This window comes from Myiozetetes cayanensis, unplaced genomic scaffold (genome assembly GCF_022539395.1).
Source record: "Myiozetetes cayanensis isolate MyiCay16 unplaced genomic scaffold, myiCay2020 scf1, whole genome shotgun sequence".
NCBI classification, from domain to species: Eukaryota; Metazoa; Chordata; class Aves; order Passeriformes; family Tyrannidae; genus Myiozetetes; species Myiozetetes cayanensis.
The window spans coordinates 125,622,383-125,635,867 of NW_026086604.1; the positions used below are offsets into that span (position 1 = coordinate 125,622,383).

The 13,485-nt window shown below is 36.1% G+C and overlaps 1 protein-coding gene across 1 annotated transcript in view; it reads left to right on the forward strand.

Moving 5' to 3' along the window:
- The window catches only part of COL28A1 (collagen type XXVIII alpha 1 chain), a 54,275-nt gene that overhangs the window by 10,461 nt on the left and 30,329 nt on the right, over positions 1–13,485 (forward strand). The window contains exons 11-20 of the mRNA XM_050327144.1: positions 2,453–2,521; positions 3,988–4,056; positions 5,217–5,285; positions 6,214–6,282; positions 7,791–7,859; positions 8,582–8,650; positions 9,384–9,452; positions 10,411–10,482; positions 12,196–12,264; positions 12,830–12,901. Coding sequence (XP_050183101.1) covers positions 2,453–2,521; positions 3,988–4,056; positions 5,217–5,285; positions 6,214–6,282; positions 7,791–7,859; positions 8,582–8,650; positions 9,384–9,452; positions 10,411–10,482; positions 12,196–12,264; positions 12,830–12,901 — 696 coding nt within the window. The remainder of the gene's footprint in view (positions 1–2,452; positions 2,522–3,987; positions 4,057–5,216; positions 5,286–6,213; positions 6,283–7,790; positions 7,860–8,581; positions 8,651–9,383; positions 9,453–10,410; positions 10,483–12,195; positions 12,265–12,829; positions 12,902–13,485) is intronic.

Sequence of the window (13,485 nt, forward strand, 5' to 3'; positions counted from 1 at the left end):
AGCAAGATTCTTTTTTTTTTTTCAGCTTTCAACTCCACAACACATTGTTTGAAGTCTGTAGTCAAGGTTTTTCCATGCTCAAACATCTATCATAATAAAAATATTACCAGAGAAGTTTAATTAATACCCTTAGATAATTATCATAGAATCATAGAATCATAGAATTAACTGGGTTGGAAGAGACCTCCGACATCATCAAGTCAATTATACTTAGATAATTATACCTAAAAAGTATAGCAGAAACATATGTATGTTTAAACGTTATCTCTTGTCCATACCTACTGCCAAAACTAATCTTTGGCATTTTGGAGCTTATTTGAGATGAGTGAAAAATTTTTTAGTTATCAGTACAGATAATCAGTGATTGTTTACAGCTTAATAAACACCCATTCAGCTAGTAAAGGTCAAGGCCTCTTTTGGTTCAGACACATACCAGTTTTTCCAATATATTTTACCCTTACAGTAGGACTATTCAATTGCTCTTTTAAAATTAGTTTTCATGATACATAACACAATATCTCTGAAAAGTGGCAGTTATTTATAACTGCCTTGGATAAAATAAATGTCTATTCTTACTGCAGTTGCTTATGCCCATGGCCTTTCCATGCTAATACTTTCTGCTTTTTGATCTGAACTATTGACTTCATCTTGGTGGCATTGGTACTGCTGTGACATAACACAGGACACCGCTGATGAGCTTTTATTCTTTGTTACTCAACCATGTAGAGGTTTGAAAGAGGAGATTCTGTTCCTCAAAATATAAACTCCAGATCAAGCTCATCCTACAGATGGTTTGGGTTTCATTTGTGAAGGGCACAGTTCACTCATGTATCTGGCCAGCTCAGCCCATCCCATGTGTCTATAAGGCAGAGTATGGGTATGAGTCCCTCCTCTCACAGTGTCAGGCAGCAGGCACAGCTGGGGACAGTGCCATCTGTGTGCTGCCTGGGTGCTGCTGGCTCTGGCACCCACCAGCAGGAGAGGGCTGGTGGCATTTCACCTTCACCTAGTTCAATTTGACTTGCCTTGAAGCAAGGTGGCATGGAGTCCAGAAACATTGTCCAAGAAATTACTTAAAAGAACTTTTCATACTTCCTTTATTCATATGTATTTTCTTATTCTCTCTTAAGCTGCTGGCTAATCTCTCAATGGGAAGTTTCACTGGCTGCATAAGACTTCCATCCCTTCTTAAAATCCATTGCTGTTGTAAGGAGCCTCTCCGGAAAATTTAATTCGCATAGTAAGACTCTCAACTAGAGGCTAAAGTTGTATGAATAGGCATGTATTCAAACTTATAAGGAAAAGGTTAAGTTTGAATGTGGGTATTCAAAGCATTTATTTCCATAAAAGCATCTTGGCATAATCCTGTGAAAAATCCGTTATTGCGTATTTCCCTAAACACATGTCCCAGAATGAACAGCTGAGGGATGCTACTTCTTCTCTGATGACTTATGAATTCTTTCCTTACTTATGTAGCAAGTTACATCTTTCCCAGGAGACTGAAAAATCCAGTTTTCTTGTAAACAAGTTTAGTTCCTAGATATCTCAACTAAATTAGAAATACAAAATATCAATAATATTTTTAAAAATATCTATATCTACTTGCATTGTTGTTGCCAATGTTTATTTTAAAGATAAAATCATTAGATTTAAAAGATATTTTTTTACCATAGTTTAATCATTATCACATTATAGACTGAAATACGGGGTGCTCCTTAAAATACATGTGGGCTTCCTGAAAAGTGAAGAAGTTATTTATATTGGCACTAACTGGTACTCATCCTAACATAATGAACTATTTGGGATGGGGGTGTGTTTTTTGGGGGTTAGGCTGTTAAGTATGTCCCAAGCTTAAAAGGGTACAATTTTAATATATAAAAACATTACACTCATATCAAGGGTAATTTTCCTTCCCATTGCTCTAGATGATATTAGATGCCACCTGAAGGAAAAACCCAATAGGAAGAGAAAAAAGAATGTTAAAGAAAGTGCTAAAGAAAGTTATTTTAAAAAGCTATTCTGAAAAACAGCCTTTTCCCCTCTACATGTAGAGATAATTATATTATTGCCAGAACTTTATGGTTTTAGTAAATTCCACATTACCTGTAGCACCAAGAACGTAGAAGATAAAAGCCAGATTTACTAATAACCATATGAAGTTTTAAATATACAGTCTTTAAAATAGTCTTTTATCTTTCCTGATGCATATTAAAGAATGGCTTTATAACATTATTTTCTATCTCAGCAACTTGTAGGCCAGAATACTGACCTTGCTTCTAATCTAAACATACATCTTCAGGACAGGTTTTGATCTTGTTTGTTTGTTTGTGTTTGTTTTTTTACTTTGAAAATTTATTTCTATAGCCCTAAATGAGGCTTTGGAAAGACACTCTGGCAGAATTTGATTAAGGTTCCATTCGCATTAAGAGTTTCTTGCTGGTTTTTTCTTTAGGGAGAACAAGGCCCTCCAGGTCCCTCTGGTCCTCCAGGACTCCTTGGCATTGGAGAACCAGGACCCAAGGTACTCTCTGCAATATGTTTGTAAAGTGCTAACTGTGGGAAGTAATTTTTTTGGATGGAAGTTTCCACCTGCTGTTTTATCAAAATTGTACTCTTATCATCTGAATGTAAAAGTGATTGACAAGTTTTTGTATTCACCTAGGATGGAGATAAGAGACCTGCTTTTCCAACAACTCCTAAATTTTATGATGATCCTATTGATAGAAATCATAAATAATGCCATTTAAATGGAGGCTAACTATGTGATATCATTTAAAAGCACTAACACATGCTTGTACTAAAGAGTAAACCGTACTTCAAGGTATGAAAGTACATCTCAGTCACTATGACAGTCAAGTGACAGGTTTGCCTTGTCATTCAGGAGGGAAGAGATATTCTTATGGGTTATAAGATTCTCTTTCTCATGCAACATTTCATTCCTCCATCTCATTTTATTGCAAAAGACTAGACAGTGGGATCTGGTCTTGCAAATTTAGAAGTCATGTCTGCCTATGCTGGCCAGCCAGATCTCCTTTTGGAAAACTACAAAAGCATCTGCGTGGGAAACGTGACTACTTACTTTATGGGAGTTTTGTCAGAGACCTACATCTCAGACTCAGACAAGAAATGAAAATTGGGTAGAACTAAACCTAAATATAGTTCTTCTGGCTGCTGAGTCTCTGCTGTAGCTTTATGCCATTTCCCAGTTTTTTGAAGCCAAGTGCCACTGTTTAATATACTTGTACTTTTTTACTTTTACTGCTCTAATTTGTACATTCATTGAACTCCTGTATATTTTCTGTGCAGTGGGGCAGATCCCAGGACATAGAGAAGGTTTACAGTAGCTCAGAAACGAGTATTATGCTGTGTAAAACTAACAACACTGGGACCTTCCAGAAGTACAAATAGTTTGTGGAAAAAGAATGTCATGCCCACTGTTTTTACTACTTTGGAGAGAGATAAAAATCCTCTGTGCTCTTATCCTTGAAGCACATAGTCCTCAGAACTAACTGGAGGAATTGTGAAGACTGTGAAACCTTATAAATAGAAGATACATAAACTAAACAGTTCCTGGAGTTTCCATACAATCCAGTATTCCACTGAAACAGGCTTCAGTTCCAGTACCTAGACAGAGACTATGGGGAGGATTCCTCACGCCTGATCACTCCTGCTTCACGATTGAGTTGTACTGCACCCAAATTTAGTCTAACTTAACTCCCTGATTCCCGTCATCTCTTAGACCACACTTTTAAGCAGTTAACCCTATGTCATGAGAGCTGGAATGCAATCTAGTGCTCCAAGTATTAACTGAAAAGTACTTTCAAATGTTTATAAAATGTCATTTATGGTTTTTCTTTTCTTTAGAAGTTACACATTTGATTTCAGATCTCTCTGCTGACACCATAAGACATCTATATGAAAATTTTATGCTCCTCAAAAGTATCAAGTTGAATTAGGACTGAACTTTCTAATTGTCTTTTTCCCAAGGGCGCTCCAGGTCAAGAAGGTAAAATTGGATTGCCAGGACCTCCTGGAATTGGTGAGCCAGGATTACCTGTAAGTCAGTGACATATGCATTCGAAGTTGAAATATAATAAGTCTTACTGAGTGTAATTGACAGTAGCTATATTGGCTACCACCTTGTACCTAGTCTGAAGCAGCAGAAGCAGGTTCAGCTATGACAGCCCAGTATTGCAGCAATAGTTGTGTCTTGCCTAAGTTGGAGAATAAAACCACATACAAACGAATTTTTGGGAAATAAAAATATTACTTGGTCCATGTGAACAAAATTACAGTGCCCAGTTTTCCTATATATGCAATATACTCCTACTTGTTTGAGTTGAGGATAATCTTTAAAAGTTGCCTAAAATAAATTTTAGGAAGATGAAAATGCAAAAGCTGAAACATCCCTCAATCTCTGTGAGTAATTTGGATCGCATCAAAAACAAAGCCCCAAATTACATGTTTTTGTGTTCTGAATTATGGAACTTTGGCAAGCTCTTGATTTAGTGCTCACTGGCTGCTTTTTCTTCCTGAAGCATATGACGTGGGGTTTTCTTGTGTATAAGAAGCTACAAATGTGGATGGGCACTAGAGTCATTCTAATGGTATTTTTGAAAGTCACTTAGTGGTTGTGAAAGGCTTTTCCCCAGAAAAGTATGTGGAAAACTTTTGTATAATCAAGACCATCCTTAAAAACTATTAAACTATTTAATAGCTTTAAACAAGGAAAGTAGCTGAATTTTGAAGAAAAGAAAGTATTCTGAAAATAATTGTTTCTGATCTTGCTTAAGACAAAACTAACATTCTTTAATGTTGTATGTTTAACCTGATATTTTGTGTGAAAAAAAATTTGAATTGATGATTTTTGTTATGAAATTCATGAAATTAATCAATTATAGGGAATACATTTCCCTGGGGTAAATGCATTTATTATAAATAAATCTACAGGTTCATTTGAGTTTTAAGAGTACAATCTTTAGACATTAAATATGTAATTCACACCAATTCATCTTGGCTTGTTCTAATCTAAATCACCCAATTAACAGTTGCTACACTTCATTTTAATTGGCTGGGCTCAGACAGATGTTATGGAAGCATTTTTACTTATCAGAGTCACAAGTGTTACAAGAACCTATACTAGCAAGTTAGACAAAACGTGTCATAAAAAATTGAATTGCTAATGTAATTTGAGTATATTTTTTCTTTTCTTTCAGGGACCACCAGGCCCCATTGGTTTACCAGGTGAGAGAGGTCTGCCAGGAGAGGGCATTCAAGGCCAAAAGGTAGTTTTATGGAAGTTACTTTAACATTGTGGACCAAATTTACAGTACTAAGTTATTTAAGACCACCGATAATTCCGTTGCTATAAAATGTCGGGTGATGGGTCTTGGTTTTCTGAATCACTGTGCTCTCTGAATATCCCTCTGAGTCCAGAAACTCTGTCAAGGGAATTACAAAAATACTTGTACAGTCCCTCTATCAGTAGTAAGTTAATGAGTCTCTTATTTGTGTGTTTAATAAGATAACTTATTTTGGCAGCATAATGAGATAAATTGTCTCTTGAAAAATTATGAAGCTATTTGTGTTCTGTACTGGAAGAAAATGTTCAGCAACTCTTTTCAGTCTGCCTTACCATTTTGGGAAACTGAAAGTTGGGTTGTATGAGTCTCCATGGACTTTTATCTCATTAGGAGAGTTTGCTAGGTTAATATATGTCAACTTTCCTTTTTTAAAAAAAATAAGTACAAACAAGCAAACATTTATGATTAAATCACAACTGGGCTTCCCATCAAAAAGCATCCCTCTTTCTCCAGTGGCTTCAGGACTCTCTAGAGCCTTGAACTACTAAGGAAAAAGATTTTCCTTCCTTTTATGGAAAAGACATTAGTCATGTCATTGAAGCAGATTCTGAACTGATCTCTCTGACTAATGAACATATTATTGCATTTTCAAAATGTAGCTTCCTTCTTCCTAATATTTAATTTTCTGCTTTTGAAGTCCTGTGTTCAACAACACAATGAATGCAGGTCAAGCATGATATGAGTTGTAACTGCTTTTCTCTAATACTGATAATTCCACTGACTATTTTGTCAGTTTGTTTGTGAAGGAATAATTTTTTCCTCGTTAACCACATTCTGATGACCAGTTTGTCTAGGATGGTGTTCTTTATAAATTCCCAAATACAGTTTCAAAACTGTCCCATAATTCCAGGGTGAAAAAGGATCTGAAGGTGTAGCTGGTCCTCGTGGACTGAAAGGTGAACCAGTCAAAGGTGACAAGGTGAGGCACAGAATATTTTTCTGATTGTATCTATAGTTAATTATATTTATAATTTAATAATGAATTTTTCACACAATATCAGAACAATACCTGAATGTGAGGAATTATGCTACACCATTCCCTGCAGCTCCATAGGCTGCATTTATCTATACAAATAGATGAGCCTGTTAATGTTAACTGAGAGCACTAAGGACTGTATTCTATGCAGCTGGAAGTATGAGACAGAAATGTATTTCTTTCCTCCTAAAATTATTTCAGAAATATTCTACTTATAATATTTTAAATTTTATAAAAATATTTTTTAAAATGTAAAAATCCTTATAAGTCATCTAAGCTAATGGACCTGGAACAACAAAGAAACACTCTGGCTTTTGATATTTTTTGATTAGTTTTTTGATACACAGTCACCCACAGAGGGATCCAGAACAATTTTAATTCCACTGGTATGATGAGATTCCAGCCTGTATCTTGTGCATCTGCTGAGAGTAGCTGAAGCATCACGCCTTGATGCCCTACAGAGCAGAAGCAGTGGTTCCAGATCTTCCTTCTCACCATTAAGTGCCATATCCCTCCTCTTATTCTCTGTTGTTTTCCTTCCCTCCTGTCCCCACAACTGCTGCTGTCCTCATTGTCCCACACTCAGCTTCCATGAGAGGAGTGGACAGGAGTGCTTTGTGAATGTAAACACTGTCCAGTCAAATGGCTCTCCAAAGTATTCAGAGCAGCCGAGGTGGTGTGGTCTGATTTGGCCTGTCTGTGAGAGAAGTACTTGGTGAGCACGTGCCAGACCATCTTGCTTGAGGCCTTAGAGGACAGGTTGGTTATCTGCACAGGAATGAGTCATCTAATTCCTGTGTCTGTGTAGGAAAAAATGCAGCCATGGAGCAGAACAGTAAGCGATTGGGACTGTTTCAGTAAATAAAAGTTTCTGGCATAAATAAAACTAATTGTATTTTGTTTTCTAGGGACTGATGTCACACATCCTTGACTTTTTTATGTGTCTGTGCCACTTTGAGTACCTACATGGCCTCCCCCTATTCCTCTATTCCCATAACTCCCTCTGCCACAATTCCTCTGTCTCTTCCCCAGATGCTGTACCATTACAATACCACATGACAAAGATTTTTCAAAAATACTCTGTAGCTACTCTGTTTACACTTGCCAGTTTTTCTTCTGAGTGTTGTGCAAGAAACTGTGTATGTTTCTGTACAAGAAGATCTTTAATCTCAGTATGTAAACATAAACTATAGATCCTTCTAATAATAAACTTAGAGGTGTAATCATCTAATGTTATAAATGAGAGTTTGTAGGGAAAAAGAGGTATTATTTTTGTTAGATTGGTTGTCATAGGCAGACTTCCAGGTATTTCAGACACATTAAATTCAAATAGAAGCAGGCAACTTCAAGATAATGCAGCTTGAGGACTGCTGTTCTGTATTTAGTTGAAATATGTTAATCAGTTAGCATGGACTATGGCAATTCACTTCTTGGGAATACTTTTTCTACAGGGTGAACAAGGCCAAGTAGGACCACAGGGCCCACCAGGACCACCAGGAATAGGCAATCCAGGAATCCGGGTAAGTCTCCGTTTTGGACATGTAATGAGTATTTGCATATAGTTTTCATTTCATACTTTATCAGAGTTCTAATTTTGATGTAAAGACATTAAAAATCTCATACTTATTATTCATTTTAGAAAGTATCAAACTGTAGCCTTTAGGCAAAGCTTGTAAACACAACTTATTTCAACTGATCTGAACGGTCTTAGAATCAAGCAAATGTAAATTTTGTCTTATCTGCGTAATAATTTGCATAGGAGGTAAATCAGGTGCATTGTTCTGATGGGGATATATAACAGAGAAGAGTTTCACAAGGGTAAGAATCCACCACTTCTAAATTTCAAGCCCTTTGAAACTTGAACACAGCCTTTAGAAGTTGGATAAAGAAAAACTGAAACATCCCAAAAGATCTTTTGAGTTTTGTTAATTTTGGAGAAAGAGTTCATGCTTCCACCATAGCAGCCCATGGAATCAGGACTTGGGTGCAGATACTGAAACATTTCCCATTTGTTTTCTCCATGAAAGGTAATTGTCTTTACACTGGATACATCAGTGAAATCCATAGGATAGTGGCAAAGTAAAAATGAAATGTAGATCCCTAAACTAAGCCTGAGGACAAGGAAAGCAAATTGATTTCTTTTAGAGATAGGATAAAATCATTATTAACTGAAAGATGGACACGTGGTGAATTTCAGAAGTGGAAGAGTGTAATGCACTAACTCATTTATTTTGCTTTGTAGGGTATACAGGGTCCACGAGGAAACCCTGGGGCAAAAGGATCTCAAGGTTTTGGTAATCCAGGTCCAAAGGTAATAGTTCAGACATTATTTTTTAAAGGACTGTATATCAGAAGAATGCTTTGTACTCACCTTGATTTATGAAAGGAAAATATTAGCCTCCATAGCAAAAGCAGGGAGAAATACAGTAATTTTCTTCTGGGCATTACTTTTGGATGTAAGTAGCAGTTACAGCAGCAATGTTTAATATTAATGTAGACAAAACTAGGTAGCTGTGAAACGTGTTATGTAGTGGGACAATTCTGTGTATCACAGTTTATCTTAGTGTGGTAAAGCAAAATCTGAAATTTTGGAATGGAATTCCTATTTCTTTAACTATTTTAGAACTACTGAAAGGAAGAATTGTGAGAATAAAGCTTTCTCTTAAGCAGAACTTCTGATTTTAATTTATTTGGGGTCATTTTTCATTCAGTGACCAAAGATTTTTTGATATAGTGGTCTAAAGTAAAAAATAAAATGTGTTAAACCAAAAAGGAGAAAATTGAAAGAATTCACTTAGACTTTCTGCCCACTGCAAGCTTAAATGAAATAGATGCAGCCCTACAAGCTGTCAGGGGGTTTAAAGAACAGAATTTTCCAATTGAAAACTACTTGGCTGAAAACTTCATAACTTAGAATATCTCAAGTTGGAAGGACACATAAGGATCACCACATTCACCTCTATGTGTAAAACAGTTAAATAGTGCAAGTAATGAATGAAGCTACATTGTGTTTCTCTGTCAAACTAAAGACTTTTTGTTACCAGGGTCAGCCAGGTGAACGTGGGCAAAAAGGAGAACCGGGACTTTCAGTAACTGGCATGCCAGGACCTAAAGTGAGCCTGCTTTTATTTTTAACTTCTCTTGACATGGTCTTTTAATTCTTTCACTAGTTGCTGATAAACTAAGTAGAAGATTTTTTGGTATAAATTAAGTATGATCAGAATAAGAGGGAATTTCAGTGACTCTTGTGAAAGTGTTACTGCAGCCATAACTGAAACAGAGTATCCCCAAATGTTTTCTAAGCTACTGAGTTATGTCCAAGGCCTGTTAGAAAGGTTACTAACTTTGTCCCTCTGCAATGATTTGGAAAAAAACCACCAGTCTGTGTGACAGTGATGGTCGTACTTGCTTACATGTTAAAAGAGTTGTTAAACACTTAAAGCTTTGACCTCAGCTGCCACTTTGATAACTGTAAACCATATCCTTAATGATTTAAGTAGGGCTTCCAAAATCTTAGGTAAGATGGCATGGACATTTTGTTTTTAATGATTTTTTCTCCAAATCGTGGAAGAAGTGCTTGGCAGGACTACTTCCTATGGATTGTTTCAACTCTTTCTGGCAAATATTAAAAGTAATGCCTTGTCTAGTTTGTTCAACCAGTGACGGATTAGTGTCCAGTTGACAATTCTAGTAAGGCATTTTTGGCTGACCATTTCTTGAGTCCTAGATGTTTGACTTAGTAAGTAAATAACATTCATATAATATTGTTCTCATGCACAGAATAACAAACAGCATTCAATTATATTTTTGCTCACTGAATAAATATAAAATTATTTGATACAAACACAAGATTTAAGAAGTAGGTGGGGAATTTGGAAAGCAATTTAAAATACTTATTTTATGAGTAGAAAGTTTACTGTCTCTATAGAATATTTAACCTACTTGGAATAACAACCTTTATTTGAGCAAAAATATTGTTTATCTTTAATATTTTCACAAACTGTTTGGTCCATTTTACAGAATAAAGAATTTATTGAAGTATGCAGATATAATGATTTATTCTTCTTTAAGGGAGATACAGGTCTACCAGGACCCAAAGGAGAGACAGGGATGAAGGGAGATCCTGGGCAGTCAGGGAAAAAGGTAAGGAAATGTATTTTCACACATTTGAAAGGTGTACAAAAATGGTGATGAAAGAACAACCAATCATTTGCAGCTATGCAATGGTAAGGAGTTCATCCTAGAAGAAGGCATGTGCCAGTATTTTTGCCAGGGATAAGGGACTGGGTGAGATGTTTCCAACAAACTAACAGTGGTTACCATCTGAATCAGCAACTGATTTAGCTGCCCTGCCTTTTATGGGCTATTGCTTAGTGTTAAATTTCTTCTTGGACAAAAGAGAGCTGATGTCTTCAGCCTCTTCCTTATGGCCTGTTCAGATTTTTCCTGACACTGAGCAGTCATGCTCAATTTGATGTGACAGAGCATCTAGCAGGGTGGTGAGCTGTGGCTGAAACTTGTCAGCCTGGTACAGGAATCAGCACAAACAGCTGAAACCAGGGCTGCTTTATTTTTTTTTCAAAGGAAATTTTGAGGTTTTAGGAGAAATTCTGCACAGAGAAAAAGAAACATAAATTCAAAATGCTAAACAGTAATTTAGAGGGGTGCAAAACAGGGTGCCCACGATAGTAAATTTAGAATAAGTTAAGTGGAAGCTTTTAATTTTACTCTTTCCAAAAAGAATGAGCTGCTGAGTGAGCAAAAGTCAGTGCTTTGGCTGATTTCGAACTGCTGCTGAGCATCCAGGTGCCTCCAAACTCTGCTACTATGCAGCTCTTATGTATATGAGGGTAGCAGCTGGCTGACATAGAATTGATGAACTAAACAAAAGTTGGAGTAAGCAAATCAGCATTTTTGACTGTGGGCTTTTAGTCAGAAAATATCTGAAAAGCTGTAATAAATACCTTTTAAGATTGTGGCTTCACTTTTTTTCACCTTTTAAGATTGTGGTTTCACTTTTTTTCATCTGAAAGGGCAGTGCAAATACCAGTTTAACAAACTACAGGCTGAGGCAGTAAGCCTTCTACTGTGAGAAAATATGTAGCATTTCTGTTACTACTTAATAATTTTTTAAAAGTTTGAAATCACTCACCGCTGAAGAATTAAGATCCCACTGTATCAGTAGCAAAATATCAGAAAATGTTAGGTTAAAGCTACAAGTGGTTTTTTTTATTTGGGAATGATTTTTTTCTTGCATATTGCCTTTATTCTGGTGATTAACTTTGTGCTGTCACCTTCATTGCTGTATTCCATTGAAAGTAAAAATAGTAGGACTGAGCAACTACCCTGGGTATTCAGGGGTATTCTGTGCACAGAACAGCTTGTAGGTCATGTTCCTTAATAGAAAGTTCTGTGTGGGCTCTTTGTGAATTATTTGAAGCAATGTTCCTGGCAAATATTTGCAGCCTGGATTGGCCATTGGCTACAGACTTGTCTAAAACTACTGATTTTTAAAAGTTGTTTTGCTTAGAATTGATTAAGCAAGACCTTTTCTGATAACTTTGCAAGCATTTCTCTTTCTCATATGAGTATATGCGTGCAATTCTTCCTATGAAAGATTGACGCAATTGCAAATAATACTATTACAAATGTCTGTACAAAAAAGGAATATAGATGCAGGAGAGTAGAAGGGGCTTAAATGACAGAATACTTTATTTTTTACAGGAAGAAAAAAATTAACCAGGTACTTACTGACGTTTTTGAGGAAAGTGTTTATGCAAGCATTGTTTCTTGTAAGTCTATTGATTCAATAAAATTAGCTACATGAACAGTAATTAACCACTTAATATCTCTTAGGGGGAAAAGGGAGATCAAGGTCCAAGAGGCCCAGAAGGACCCCCTGGCAGAGGAGATGTAGGTCAAAAGGTATGGCTTGACATGCACACTGGAAAAATATTACAAACTTTAGAAGGACCTATTTTACAAGGGTTTGGATTCTGACCTACTTTTTCCCTCATTACATCTTAAGTAGCTACTCTGTTTTAACTGATGATTTAAAAGGATTTAAGAGAGAGCAATGTGTTCCATAACTTGAACAAGTGTAGCAAAATCAGACTATAAATGTAGAACCTTAAGTTAATAGGGTAGTAGAGATTTCCTAAAAATTCAGTACAGAGTTTTCAATAAAGTTAGGAGGTGACAAATTAGTTCAGTATGTTGATAGGGAGAGAGAAGCTAAGAGAAACTAGGAGACTAGTTAGATATCTGAATATGAAATTAAAAGCCTGGAAAGATGTATTAGTAGACAGACAGGTTTTATCTCCCATCTGGTTAAATTCATGACACTTGATGCAAATACTAGAACTGAGTGGGATTTTAGTTGGAGTGGAGCATCTAATTACCCTTCTAATTATGGGTGTCATTATCACTGTGGTTTTGGCTATTTGTGTGATTTGCTGTGATTGAAAAAAAAGGTGTTTGTTTTCATCAGGGTGACCCTGGAGAAAAAGGATCCCAAGGACTGATTGGTCATAAAGGTCTACGAGGCCCAGTTGGACCAAAAGTAAGCTTGTTCCTCCATGGTAACCCTTCTCTCTGTACTTTATAAAAGAATCTTTGGAATTTTTGTAATGTACAGATTTCTCAAGCACCTAATGCTTAGAGACTTAACAGAACAAAGGAAAGGCAGAAATATTTCCATCCTCTGTCTAAAAGACACAGAGGTCCCAAGGAGAGAAACAATAGGTAAACATACAATTACGTACCTTATAGTTATGTATGAGCACTGATAAGCTAAATTAAAGTTGTCCAAGTGATTCTAACCGTGAGCATTTTGCAAATTTTTACTTTGAATCAATAACTTTCTTTTATAATATTTTGTGAGTAAGTGTCACTCTGCATGATAAGGAAATTGAAATACTACAAGTCTTCTGGTCATTCCATTAGCTTTGTAAGCTGGACACAAAAAATTAATTAAAGCTAAAAAAGTCATTCAACCAGTAGTTATTTAAAACATGAAACTTGGACTGGGTTTCACAAGAACAGTAAGTTGATTTAAGTTTTTTCCCCAATATTGCCTATTTTGCAGGTAGATCTATATGTAGATATTTTCAGTTCAGAAAGTGAAACCATTTATTTAAATCTAGA